The sequence below is a fragment of the Rhea pennata genome, chromosome Z, assembly GCF_028389875.1.
Source record: "Rhea pennata isolate bPtePen1 chromosome Z, bPtePen1.pri, whole genome shotgun sequence".
Taxonomy (NCBI): domain Eukaryota; kingdom Metazoa; phylum Chordata; class Aves; order Rheiformes; family Rheidae; genus Rhea; species Rhea pennata.
Window position 1 is genome coordinate 33,955,213 of NC_084702.1, and position 14,891 is coordinate 33,970,103.

The 14,891-nt window shown below is 39.5% G+C and overlaps 1 protein-coding gene across 3 annotated transcripts in view; it reads right to left on the bottom strand.

Moving 5' to 3' along the window:
- The window catches only part of AUH (AU RNA binding methylglutaconyl-CoA hydratase), a 107,947-nt gene extending 97,580 nt beyond the window's left edge, over positions 1–10,367 (bottom strand). Inside the window, exons 1-3 of one of the 3 annotated variants that reach the window (XM_062600209.1) lie at positions 10,118–10,367; positions 1,658–1,725; positions 1,471–1,558 (exon numbers count right to left, since the gene is read on the bottom strand). In XM_062600209.1, coding sequence (XP_062456193.1) covers positions 1,471–1,558; positions 1,658–1,725; positions 10,118–10,331 — 370 coding nt within the window. In that variant the 5' untranslated portion in view covers positions 10,332–10,367. Of the gene's footprint in view, positions 1–1,470; positions 1,559–1,657; positions 1,726–5,988; positions 6,047–10,117 lie in introns of those variants that run through there. The other 2 variants (XM_062600208.1, XM_062600210.1) reach the window with 2 other exon arrangements.
- Between the last annotated feature and the right edge of the window lie 4,524 nt (positions 10,368–14,891).

A 14,891-nucleotide genomic window follows, 5' to 3' on the forward strand; every position in this document is an offset into this window, starting at 1 on the left:
ATACGCTGAGCTATTCATTTAAGCCAAGGAGAGGCAACAAAGCCTTTAAAATCTTAATATCAAAATAGCTCTGCAAAACCAGCCAACAAGAGATTAGAGAAGTATTTCAAGTTCAGAAACATAATTTCAGCAGCACACCTGAGCTCCTCTCCTCAAAAATCAAAATTCTTACTGTCATGTTTCCCATATCACAGCTACAATAAATCAAAAATGTTGAATAAAAAAAAGTTACTTTAAAAGTTCAATTGATAACAAGTCTCAGCTAACAGCCACCTTTTCATTTGAATTACCTATCATCTCACTTCAGGCATTGCTTTGATCCTGCACATTCGCCACTATTTATTGGTTTTAAAATGCAACTTTTAAATATCTTTTTATTTTCCTGAAATTATTATTAGTTACTAATCTTTAAAACTTGTTGATTCAAAACAAGATGCAACTTTCAAATTAAATATGTCAATCAATACATATGCATTTAAATTATTAATATGTATTACTACATTCACTAAATGGTGAATAAACTACTTTTTCTTCCAAGATGATTTCTTTACGTAAGTCTTGTAAGCACTAAACTGCATCTGTAGGAAAACTAATATACAGTATAAAAGCAAGAAAAAGAATTTTAAAATCTTAGCAAAAACTACTTAGAGAGGTTAAATATATAAGAATATTTGTAAAAATAAATAAATAAATAAACATTAAATGACCATGCAGATGATCGGGGAAAAAAAAAACAGAATATCTCTAACCTGACAGTTGTATTCATATATTAGTAAGAAGAAACAACTTACTTCTGGTTTCAATTTCAGATAGGTTTAAATTAACTTTGAACAAAGGAAGTACATCTGAAAATAAGGAGATTTTTCTCTTGATAGCCACAAAAGACACTGCTGCTTCCAAAAGCTGATTCTGACATGTTAACAAGTTCTGGTTCCCAATATTTGGTAGCTGAGTTTTGTTTTCTTGGGGACTTTGACAGGACATTACTTGATATTTGGATTGGACCATGTATGTTAGGGTTTTGTTTTGTTTGTTTGTTTTAAACTTGAGAATATATTCAGCAGTAACTGCCAGCTCCATCATGAATTTTAAGCTTACTTAAACGTTTAGCATGTTTCTTAAAGTTAATTTGTTTAGAATACAATTTTAATATTGCTTTCTACCCAGCCTCCCAATATGGTGTTTAGCAATATTTGGTCCTCATTTTGAAATATAGGCAACATTTTACAGGAGTTCAGTTAAGTAATTTTCCACCACCATGACTAATCTAGCATACATCTGAAATACTTTATGACACAGAAAGAATAAAATAAGTATCTGATTCTTCTTAGCAATTGAGGAAAATATACAAAAATGTTTTGCTTGCTACCAAGATGAATATAAACAGATATGCTTCCTTGGAATCTGGGCTTTTTTTGCGCAACATTAGATTACAGATTTCCAGCTTCTCAGGAAAATAAGTTTGCATACCAGCACAGAATATCCCTGGGACTTCACTCCGGAATATAACAGTTCGTACTTTCTTATCAGATTTCAAAGCATCCACAGCTTTTGACATCTATAGAGAAAAGGAGGGAGGGGAATAACCAAACACTTTTTAAAGCACTTAATTCCAATACTTTACCTTCATACTAGAAACTATTTTTTTTTCACTTACCATTTTTAAAAGATTTTTGTTAAGTGCATTCTTGGCATGAGATCTGTTTAATCCAAGCACCACAATTCCTGAAGGGGAAAAAAATTACCACTGTTACAACACAGAAAAATGTACTATCTATGTGTACATTATTTTGACATTATAAAAAGCATTACTGAGGATTGTGAAAATTATGAGGATAGTGTAATTACTTAACACTTCGTTTTAGAAAGAAAAATTTGACTTTTATTTTCCAGTGTTGAACATTTCAGAATTCAACAGAAATTACAAGTACTTGAAGAACTAAAATATATCCCCAAACCTTCACATAGAAATAGTGCTTATAAAGGTTGAGTGTATAACTACACAATTGCATGCACAAGTTTTGTGCTTATATGTGAAGTTCTGACATGTGATCAGGAAAGGTAGTTAATTATAAGGCATACGTTTCCATATTTAGACAGGCCACATTCAAAGATTTCTTAAAGCACAAAGTGTTGCCACAGCAAAGAGCGGCGACTCTGACACAGGTATGAAGAAATCACAAACATGGAATGTTACCAAATGGAAAGCCTGGTTCCAAAAAATACCATACAAAACTTCTCCCCCAAACCACAGCATAAACTGTGCTTGTGCTTATGCATATGTGCTTATGCATAAACAGCATAAACTTTAGTGCTTGGCTACACAGCTTCAATCATACATCCACAACTCCCTCAGGTCCAGTTAGAGATCAGCTGGCTTTCTGACTGATTATGTGGCCATTGATTTGAATGATGCAGTAGAAACACCATTTGTTTGCCCTTATTTCTCCCCTTCCCCCCACTTTAACTTAATAGACATGATTGTCAAATGGGAAAATTCTGAAGAGTTTATCTTGGAATTGTCTAAGTTTACCAAGCCTGTAACAATCTTCTAGTCAATTATTTCCCAAATACATATATAATTCTTTTCACTCTGAAGTCTGAATACCAGCATGTAGTCCCATTAAACAGATCCAGCCCTGGTCTCATCAGCCAGGATTGTTCGTCCCTCTCCCTTCATTCCTCAAGGAAAAAGGACGAGGACAGGGACCAGGAATGAACATGAAAAAAGGAGCTTGAACACAAATGCCCACAGTACCACCATAAATCTACAAGATTAAAAGAAGCAGTGCCAGGAGACCCAGTATTTGTCTGGGCATTCACTACTTCATCACACAGCCCTGCAAGTGTAGTCTTTGTGCAGTCGTGCTCTCTCCAGTCACACTGTGGAGTCCCACTTGTCTTTTCAGTGTACTGCTCCTTCTTTTTTTTCTTCTTCTCTTTCCTCCCTCCAAGGAAATCTGTCCTCCCAAAGGATTGACTCCCACCCCCATTTCTCTTGTGTGTACATGTACATGCACAAATGCAACACAAGACTAAACACAGCTCCCGCTCCTCCCACAGCTACCAGTCTGAAACCAAAATCCTTCATTCACCAGTTACCATTCCCAAAATTCAGATGGGAATAGTTAACCTCAAGTAAGAAAGAGCATACACATCTCTTGCTTCTTTCCAAGGCCCAACTCATTGCTATCTATAGCACCTTCCTAAAAAGGGTGAGGGGCCTGGCTGACTCGAGCAAGCTGCATTCCTGTGCCCTGTAAGCCTAAACTCCCAACTGTTCATTACCGTGGTTGGAGGCGTTCCTCTAGGACCTCCTGCAACGGCCTTCATTCCCACTTACAAGGGGAATCTGTTCACTTCTTGTGGACAACATTCAAATCATGTTTCTGACTGCAGTATTTTTCTTCTGCTATTCCACTTACTTTTCATGAGGATTGCTCTAAATTCAAATATTCCACATGTTCACGGAAGTAGACTAGACAAGAGCAGCACCACATGTAAAGTAAGAAAAAGGCACTTGACCTGGCTTTGATTTTAAGCTTCAAGTCACACTGTAAATCCAATGCTTGAATAAACAGAAGACTTTCATCCCAAGCTATTTTTACATTAAGAAATAAGGCCCTCTGCAAAAGCATGATTTTTCAGTGACAGTGACATACTTAAATTAACTTGCATTTTTTTAAACAGTGCAGCACACTTAATATTTCTCCCCTCCCAAAGAGAAGATCCTTAAAGGGAAATCATATCAGTTGATTCTTTCTAGCAGCACCATGTCAAGTCATAGACCTACAACTTCTGCCTCCCTCTCCAGAAAAACAAGAAGTAAACACACAGAAGACCCCATGCCAACTTTCTAACTTCCTAAACATGAAGAAAACACAAAGCAAGAACTGCAACTAGGAAAGCACAGAAAATTTGTAAGAGAAAACTAAATATTGTGGTGAGGTATGTAAGAAGATATTCCTTGAATTTTCATTTGAATAAATTTGTTCTGATGTTCCACTATTCATCCTTAAAATAAATTATTATTTTTTCTAATAGTGCAACAAGCTTTAAGAAGTTTTCCCTATGTACAAATCACAGGCAAAACTATAGACAGGTTAAGTACTTACCCAAATTCATGAACTAGGACTTGAAAATAGGCTTCCTGACTTCCAGCTGAATAATTTAACTCCAGTAACATGCATTCTTACTTCCTCAACCCACCCCAAGTGTCTCCTGGCAGAAATTGTTCAGGACAAGTCTTTGCTTGTTTGGGCATCCAAGACTTTAACCGCCTAGTCACACAGCAATACAAATTTTAGATGAGATGAAATGCCTTAACCAAAAAAAAAAAGGGGGGGGGCTCCTAATAACACTGCAAAGACCCTTCACCAAGTCAATTAAAAAAAGGGGGGGGGAAGAAAAGAGACAAAGCTCAGACACTACTGTCATACAGATATCATTCTGACAAATATTAGTCATACAGAAAACCTGATTATTTACCTATTTTGAAATATGCTACTACTTTCTCTGAAGCATTTAGTTACCATTGATTATTCCTGAAGTGCCCATAATACAGCTCAGTGTTAAGATATATAAACATGTCTTCCAATATCATAAGAAATTTGACAAACTTATTTGTTTAAGAAAAAAAAGTAAAATGCTATCATCACATTCACTTTAGTGTGGTGTTATTCCAGAGCAAACTCCAGCAAATAATGTACATCTGCTCAAAATCAATCTGCATATTCCAAAGTAACTTTCATCCTGTTAGGTAGCCTCTCCACAAGGCTACAATGACTTCTAATGCTACGTAATATAAGCAGTCCTACACCCAGTATGCTACTCTCCAGCCAACCATCACAGGTAAGTCATACTGTACGCTCACTTCTTTTAATTTATCTTTGTCACAAGATAAAGCTGAACATTAAATCACTCTTAACATTTAAAAGAAATTATTGTGAAGTCATATAAGAAAAAAACATAAAAATGCCTTTCAGTGAGATAAAGACATATATATATATAAATATATATATCATGAATGAGAGTTTTCAAGTCTCTGTAAATTCCCAGAAACAATCATATGTTATAGTGTACACTAAATTTGGATTTGCATACGAGTACACAGCAGTTCAAATAGAAAGGTTCTTGTATTTTAGTGATGACAGCAGAAAAGAGATGATGTCATCATTATTTAAAACTGCTAAGAGAGATCGTATTTCTTTCTATATAGTACAAAACAGGATGGATCAATTTAAGTAATGTGACTAGAACATGGTTTAATTATGGTTTAAATCAGTACACAGGCTATCTTGCTTCAAATAATGATTTTTACTTGTTTTCTCTTATACTTTGTAGATCTCAAAAATATTTGTCAATATTTAGTAGAAACACATTTAAGTAGTTACCTAAAAATAAATTCTGTCTTTACACTCCTATTATTTTGCTCTAATCAGAAAGATTCACTGGATTCACATAAAAAGTATTTAAAGAAAGGTAGTTAATTATATTATACACCCCCCCCCACATTCTATCCACATATGGTTCTTCGCAACTGCATGTACCTACATACAAAAAAGTGTGTGCCTATGAACGCGTAGCTACACGCTTTTCCAAACCCAACTAAGTACACATCTGCACCTGTTAGAGGTGCACCTCGGGTGTACGGCTTACACCTTTAAGTGCAAGCATACGCACCTTTGCATGCCTAACTACCACTGAAAAGTGTTGCATGCACTTCTTCAATTAGTAGATCTCAACTGCTCAAAACTGCTTTTTAAGGAGGTAAAGCAAACTTTTTTGATTTATCAGCTGGCAATCAGTTTCCAACCTTTGAAAGAACTAATTCAAATGAGACTGTATTTGCTCTACTGATGCTATGTACATTATAATTCAAAGTGACAAGGGCAGAAGTTGTTCTACAAATACTAACTGAACTACAAACAATTGGAAAATAATCATCAAGAGTTGTTCTATTGTAAAGACTAAAAATTAAATACTTACGTCACAATCCAGCAAGTGACACTGCAACACTCGAGTCAAGATTAAAGAGAGATTTCTGCTAATTCCATCTATAAGTTAAAGAGCAAACGCCTTAAGTTCATTAGAATTTGCAATGGGTTCACTAATACAACTTGGCTTAAACTTCTGAAATTTCCAGTTATAATGCATTTCAGCCTTAAAAGAAGTCATCAAATAGAATTTCAAATAGTGTACGAGACATGCATTTTACTAAAAGATAATAATGAATTAACTTTTAGCCATAGAAAACTGATTCTAAAAGCAACACAAGTTATAGCATGTTGCTCAGAATACACAGGTATTTTACAACCACACTCTTCAAAAAGCCTACTTTTTTGCATTATTTCAGTAACATTGATTTTCAGTTCGAATGTGTAAGTTAGAAAGTCTCAAATTGAAAAAAAGATAAAACAGTAACCAATCCTTTCAAATGAAGTCTCATTTCAATATGTATTTTAGGGCTCCTCCAAAACTCTGGTATATAAATCACTTCAAAGAGTGATGAGGTAGTGCAGTTTGTTACTCTGCCTGCAGGGAAGAACTTGTCAAGAGTTACAGGGTTCGGTTCCTATGTCAACCCTGGAGGCAGGGTTGGAGGCAGCTACTGTCCATTAGTCTTCCTCTCTCCCCAGCATTCTCTGCTGCAGAAGCCAAGACAACACTAGTAACAGAGAAAGACTGGGTGTGGATAAGACCAGAACCACAGCATAAACAACTATTTGCGTGCTCTAAAAGGCGGTTGACGAACACAGTCTTTATTCCTGTGCACAGTCAAGAAGGATGCAAAAGATGACAAGCACTAGGGAGTCTGGGAAGCCTGAGAACATGAGGCACTGGGAAAAGGAACAGTAGGTACCAGAGCAAAGAAGATGAGGGGGGATCATACTGTAAGCATATAAAGACAGATAGATGAACTTGGCACACTCGTAGAGGAGCAAGGTGTGCAATAGCAGCACAGCAGGAAAAAAGGGACAGAGTTGTTTCTCCTTTTACAGAAAGGTGGCCCACTCTTTGTGCTGCTGAAGGAAGTGTAGGAAGCTTTCAGAGGTGACAGCGGTACCTTAGTAAACTAACTTTGGAACACCTTGATAAAAATACCAGACTGCTAGGAACACTAGGGAGAATCTGAAGTCCAACTAAATGTCTTCTCCAGTACTAAAAGACAAGAGAATTAGGGATATAATATGGAGGGGAGAAGAAGAAGGAGGGAGAAACAGATCTTCCACCTGTATATGTTCCTTCTGGAAAACAACAAGACACAACTGTCTCTTTACAGGCTAAAAGACTGATATTGTAAGACATGAACAGACAATAAGAAATGTTCATCTTGAAAACGAATGATTAGAAATGCTAGCATTTTGGGCAATTTTCCAGTTCTCAGTAGGCCATTGCAGAGAACAAGACCTCCAACTACATCCTGTATGTAAAGAAGGATATGAAATTGACTCTTCATACCTCATGTTGATTCCTTATGTCACTAACAGACATTACTTTAAAATAAAATAAATATTCACTATATTTTATTTAAGCATGTAGATAATTTATAAGTTGGATTTCAAAGCCAGGGAACCAAATTCATAGATGTCTTAACTAAAAATTGTAAGGCAGTTTAATCTGCATCCCTATACAAACAAAGGGGAGAAAAGAAACTTAGTTTAGCCAATTGAATGCTGAAGAACAGTGTTCTTGATATCACACAGCCTGCCCCACTAGGTAATGCCCGGCAAAATTTCCAAATCTCGGACCTTCACAGCATTTTAAAACCTTCTAAACACAACAGCACACTTACGTCTCATGTAATTTCATCTACTTCTGTTGGAGTTATTGGACAAAGATCAGTGGTCCAAGATGTCTTATTTATACCATTCTTACCTGCACATTATTTCAAAGCAATATACCTACAATGAAGGGGATTTTTTTGTTCATTTTTTGTTTTTTCCAGGCAAACACATCACTTTGTTCCTGCTAAACCTCTAACACCTGAAATTGCAATATTAATAATAATAGAGAGTACTGATTCCCAAAATTAACAGCTAAATCTCTCCCTCTGGCTTACTTCAAGCCAGAGGAAGGGTCTTCCGAATGCTTTATAACATCTTCTGAAAGGCAGGGCAAAAGAAAACCCTTCTCCTTTTAAAAGGAATTCATGCATTAAAGATACATTGAGTTCTTCCTTATGACATCTACAATTGATTTACAACTCCAAATAACAAATTCCTGCTTCGGGGCTTTTTCAATCCCATCTTTAACACAGATACATGTATTATGAAGATGCATGTATTATTAAGAAGCGAAGAAAAGCAACTTCAAACAGTTTTTGATAGGAAATAAATGCTCTTGCAACAGAAAAAAGTAAGAACAGGTGGGCTACTGTCATGCAAGCAACTTCAGCAACCTCCTCCAGTGCTCTGCATAATACAGTTCACAGTATCTGCATCAAAAACACTCAGCAGTGAACCACAGACTGATACATAGCACAGAACACCTTTTTAACATTACAAAAGCAATAATTCCTAGCTGACGCAACAGTTGGAACACAGTTCCTACTTCTATTACCTGCTGGGTAATGGAAAGAAATTAAAATCATAGTCTTACGTAGAACCAAAATTATTCAAGTATCTTCTACTTCTTGTTGTAAAGATACAAAATCAAACAATTAAAATCAAACCTCTGACTTTTTGTAAGTCTTCTTTTCTCCTCTCCTCCTTATTTGCCCTTTCTCCACCTCAATTCAAAATATTAGAAAAATTAAGTGTTTCAAACCAGTTCCCAATTTCACAGCTAGCTGGGAAAACAAGGCTAAAGTAGTATGTCTCAAAGGAAGAAATTGGGAACAAAACAATCCCTAAAACAGAAATGGAGTTCAGGCTTCCATTATATCATCAACCTTAGTGGTTCCTAACAGTGACAACAAAACCTGCAGTCAGATGAAAGCTGAACCTCTGCATTCCTTGGAAAAAGGCTGATGTTCTAAACCTCATGCTAACCTCCATGAATATATATGCATATCTCAACACACCTAACCAATTCACAGCTGCCTGCCCAAATGTGCAGGAAGTCTGAAACAATCGAGTTAACATTCTGAAAGATGTAAACTGCATTATGAATCTCTTCCTAGACCTACTATTCATCTGAAGAAAGCCATGTTTCAGAAGAACAGTATTCCAGACTAGAGCCCTCTCTATAAAGTAGATGCAACATCACATTTCTAAAAATAAATCCTCTGAAACTTGCAGTTAGTGTTTTCTACTATCCCTAGCCCTACTGCACCCAATGGGAAAGATACTTTTTAACACCAAAGGAGGTAAAACACCTCCACAGGAGGAACACCTCCAAGGTTTGATGGTCACCAAACCAAAGGGGGAAATATTAAGTTTCCTGTTGCAGTGCAGTGGCTCCAGATGACTCTGGAACACGGACCTGGTAAGAAGAAAGATCAAAACAGGTTCTTGTCATAGTTGAGGTGAGAAGGAGGAGAATAACAATGCTGGCAGCAGTTGACAGCACTAGAAGCGAAGAGGAGGAGGAAAAGGTTAGTAGGAAAGCAAGATGAGGTAAACAGGAGTGCAGAAGCATTCCCCAGGACAGAAAGAATAGTGGCAACTTCTTTGTCCTAGTGTCCCCTCCTCCTCTCACCCCCTCAAGCCAGAACCCTGGACACCGGGTCAGAAGATGCACAAGCGTAGCAGTTTGCCGCTAAACTTCATTTTCGCCCATAAAAAGACCATCAGACGCCAACTCAAAACAGTGTAGCGCGTACATATAGTACACCTAGCAGTTTAGGGATCGGGGGAGAAGGGGGGGAGCCACGACTGGGGAAGCTGGCCCTGCTTTGTAAGTAACATGTCGGCAGCTGCTAGCAACGTGCGATGAAACCACCAGCGGCGACGGCGATGCAGAGGAGGAGAAAGAGGAGGAGCCGCCGTCGCTGCCGCTCTCCGCCCGCCCCCTCGGCCCCCGCGCCTGCCCGGAGGCCGCAGCCACCCCTGCGCGCCGGGTCACCCCGCGGAGCGGCCCGGGCGCTGCGCGGCGCGGGCTGCGCCAGGGCTGGGCAGGACGAGGCGGGCCGGGCGCCGCGGCGCAGAACCTGCCGGCGCCGCGCCCTCGTTACCTTTGTGCTCCTCGTCCAGGTACCGGACCCGCAGCTCCTCCTCTTCCTTCGCCTCGGACCCGTAGCTCCTCCCGGCCGAGGGGAGAGCTGCGGCAGCGCCTGCCGGCACCAGCGCCCTGCGGCCGGGCCGGCTGAGGGAGGAGGTCGCGGCGGCCGCGGCGGCCAGCCTGACTCGGCCGTGCAGGAGGCCCAGGCCGCCCAGCGCCGCCGCCATGCTGCCTGCGTACGCCGCGCCGCGCCGGCTCAGCGCCGCGCGTCGGCCGGCCCCGCTCCCGCCGGCCACGTGACCGGCTACGGCACGCGCGGGGCGCCGCTGCCCAGCCCCCGCCCGCCGCCGCCAGGCGCGACGACCGTTAACGGTCGCGGCGGCCGCCCAACGGCCACGCGCGCGGCCGCCGCGGTGGCAGCAGACGTCAGTGGAAGCGCGGCTCAGGCAAAGCATCGGCTCAAAGAAACCGTCCTGGGACCCGCTGATGGCATCAGTGCTTACCGAAATATTAAGAAACTCAAACAGTTTTTCAAGCAGGGTTTAGTTTTACATCACTGAACGTCGACAGGGCAGTTGGCATTGATTTCTCCTTCCCTTTCACGCTGCCCCCTCCCCCTTTTTATTTGAAAACTCAAAGTTACATTTGCTTTGTGAAAGCAAAGATCATACTAACAGGACTGGTCATTCGCAGCTGGGTTCAGTTGTGTAACCAACCTGCATTAAAGCCCCGGGAGGTCTTGCCACCACCTTGGTACCTGCATTTTAGGCCCAGATCCTTCAGCGTGCAGTCTATGCATGAAGCAAGCTAAAGGAAGTGATACTTCTTGGGAGGTGGCTGGAGATACCTGCCCTTTCCAGCTGAAAGTTCATGAGTTGTAAAGACACCTACAAGTATTTTTGGACTTGCTTCAGACTGTAGAATTTTACTGATTCTTGCATGAGCACCGTAACTTTAGTTGAGCCAGAGTAGACAAAAATAAATAAGCTCACTGGACACTGGCTTCTCACACAGGATCTGGGAAAGGTTGCTTTGGCTGCAATTAATCTAGGACAGCAGTGAGGCTCTACTGTAAATTGCATCCTCCCAGAGTTTATTAACTTTGAAACATTAGTATTTGAAAATAGAAGACGTGTGCCTTTGAGCAACACCCCGTAATTTTCCAAAGTCAGTAGTACTGAATGGGAGGGAGCAAGCAGGCAGCCCCACTTTCTGCTGGAGGCTCGAAAGGATCCACCTTGGTTGTCGCTTGGGAGCACTGGCTGCTGCATTCCTCCCCTTCGTGCCGGTGCTCAGCAGCTCCTCCGCTGCCTTCCTTCCAAAGAAGCGAAAGTCTAAAAATAATGTCCTGTTTGCTCTCAGAGAGCACCAGCAAGGGCAAATGAAGGGGGCCGGGGTGGGGGTGGGGGGCACGACTATCGCCTTGCATTTATTATGTTTTACTGTTTAAACAGGCCTATAGCATGCGATTAACAGTTTGTTCCAGGAGTGCCCGCAGCATGCTAAAGACTTTGCCATCGCGAAGGAATGAGGAATGTCTGTCCTGGAAATGTTGTTCACAGTCGAAGAGCATTTTATTTTAGGAGAATGATTTTTGAAAGATAATACCTAATTATATCATGGAAATTGAGAGGCAGTGCTATTCTGAAAGACACAGGGCACGGTAAAAAAAAATCAAAACAGAGAATCAGATTTTCTACAGCACCATAATATTGCCTTAAAGCTGAAGGCAGATGTGATGTCCCAGTATGGCTGTCATTTGCAATAAGTCCCAGATTCTTTGACTCAAGGACAAGCAAACACTCTTGAGCAGAGGTCACTGTGTGGAATCAAGCCTAATGGCTTCTTATCTGGTGTACAAACACTCACAATCACTATTAAAACTGAAAGAATTTTATAAATACATTTTTTTCCTCGGTGCTGCTGTTTAATTTTACTTGTTAAGCATAAGAAGTGAAACATTAATTTGACTTGTATTACTACTACAGTAGTAGTTACAGTTTTTCTGTTGTATTCTACATCTGCACTGCTAAGGCATGTTTATATCTGGATAAAAAAGTTTCATTTCCAGTGACCTCATTAATGCTTTTCTGAAAACAGAATAGTCAAGAATGTTAATATAGTATAGCTAGCATTGCAACATAAGAAAAAATTAAAGCTCTTAAAGATTTTTTGCAATCCCTACAGGCAGTGTTTTTAAAAAATCAGATTTAAAATTATTAGCGACAGGAGACAAACATGCCTGTTAGAGTAGGTCATTCTTTTCTTTGAACTGTGTCTCTCTGTTATTAATGCTTAAAACTGTGAGATACATAAATATGTTTTATTTTGGTGATTTAATACTACAGTGCATTTTGTAATACTGTGTATTCAGTTCCTCCCATTGCACTGGCATTTCGAGCATGAATCAGGACTCTTGGATGGAATTGCAGTTTTCCGTATTCTCTGGTTCCCTGTTTTTTTCTCTGTGTTCTACTCTGTTTCTCTGTAGTTCTACCAACACAGCTTTAATTCAAAGTACTTTATATATGGAAAGCACATTTGGTTGCAGAAAGGAAGAATGTTGACATTCAGATTATTATTTAAACCATATATTACATACTAATAAGAAAAAAGTTGTAGCAATCAGAACAAAACTGTTAAGTAACTAGTAAAATACGTATGATATTGCCTGGTAACCTGACCACATCCACATACAGAAATGCAAAGTTTGATACTTGGTGATACTTGGTGATGAGCAAAACAAATCGATTTAGCACAATAGTATAATCTTGAGTGAGCCTTCCTTGTGCCCAAAGAAGAAATGTTAGCATGAATGAAAGTAGAACCAGTGTGGATGCAGAATAGCCCAGCAATTCTCTGCACTCAGCTATTACCTGTAATATGGTTACTCAGTCATAATCTAATCTGAGGGAAAGAACTTGAAGGTCACTCACCCTAATTAATTTTACATTTGGAATTACCCTGGAAAGCCCATTCGCATCAGATTGTAGGTTCTCATAGTATTATACAGGACTGAGTCCAAAAAGAGAAATGCGTGGCCTCGTTTTTAGCTTCATACATGGCTTAAAAAAAAAAAAAAAAGTTGAGAGCAAGAAACGTAGGGTTTGGGTTGTAGACAGGCCGAGGGGTGGGCCTCTTTTTTTTTTTTTTTTTTTTTTTTTTCCATTTAACATTGTTCTGGTAACTCTGTAGTTTAGCACCTAGGTACTGAAATAGGGAAACTGCCTACATAGTAAGTAGAGAGGCATTTCTTCAGAACATAATTCAACACACTGCAGTGCAGAGCTCCTGCCACAATTCCCTCTCTGGAGGAACCATCTCAGTCTTAATTAACTATAAAGGAGGAGTCCGGCCTCTAAACTTAAGATCCAAATTAAGTACCTAAAACTAAGGAGTGTGAAGGTACTTGTCGTTGTTCAGTTAGGCATTTAGTATTATTAAAAATATTGATAAAAAGGATCATCTGAAATGAGACACAGGAAAATAACAGCATTTGTGTTGATGCTAATATTGGGCTTTACAGGAGCAGACAGTATGTACAATAAGGCAGGAATAAAGAATAAGGGAAAAAAAACTCGTCTAGTTCGGAGTTGCTTTGATTTTCTTACATTGTGCATGTAGATAAGGCAACCAGAACATCATTCAGAATGTTTTTTTTACTTACTGTGAATAGTTTCTTTTTCCCTGGATGAGCACATCAGTGGCAGTGTATAGCTAGACTGAAAAGTGAAAGTGAAAAAGTGAAAAATTTAAACATAAAAGTGAGGGTCTAAATTTTTGCTTTGCAAGATAGATCACTTGTGTTGTCTCTGTAAAATGACTTGATAATTGAGAGTGAGGTCTATTAGCTACCTGTTCTCTGTGTTGATTTATAAAGTTTGTTTCCATTGCACACCACTCACCAGGAGCTTTTGTCTCTTCTAATCTTCAGATATTTGCTTTTAAGTAATTAATGGCAGAATTTTCCTGATTATTGCATTGTCCAAATAGCACATTTTATTGCATTTCCAAACTGGATTTTGAACTTTTTTCATGCCTTTTGGGTCTTTTTCTAACATTGCTACTGCAGAAAAAAAAAACCCTCATTGTTGTGTATTATTAATAAGCATGTAGTACACAGCACATTTTCTTTCTGGCACCTTGCCTATTCAATATGTTTCACAGGCAGCTGTTTCCTCAGATTGTCCTGTTTTTCTGCTTAGTGCGGCTTTAAGCTTTTAAAACTCAGCTATGTGATGTTTTTAAAGCTTACATTCCCTCTTCAGAAATTATTCTCACTAAGCTCAGTCTACCTGAGTATACTTACAAGTTTGTTTCTGTAGTGCTTGTCTCCTGGTTCCAACACGTTTGGCTCAAAAATGCACTGACATGCTGGGCCACTCTTGCCTCCGAACACAGGGCAAGTTTTGTCTCTGTGTTCGTATCTGCCCCCATTTATTTGTGCTTATGCTCTTGAATCTTGAAAACAGAGACAACTCTTGTAGTGACTGAGTGGCCAAGTGCCTGGAGTATGTGAACCAATCACGCAAGTTGGCTTTTTAAAATGCTACTGCCCAAACATGGAAAGCAGAAGCGATCAACATGTGTACTCATTCTCTGCGGATCACGAACAAGGCAAAATGCTAAAACAATTGCAGGAACATAAATATGTGCCAAGTAAGGCCTTTTTCATGAGTAAATTGGCAATAGTTGCCACAGAGCTACAACCATGTAGTACTTGAACAGTAGACCCTAAGGAGGACCCTTTAACAAGAGTTAGGCAGACATACAGTAAAGAAAATGTA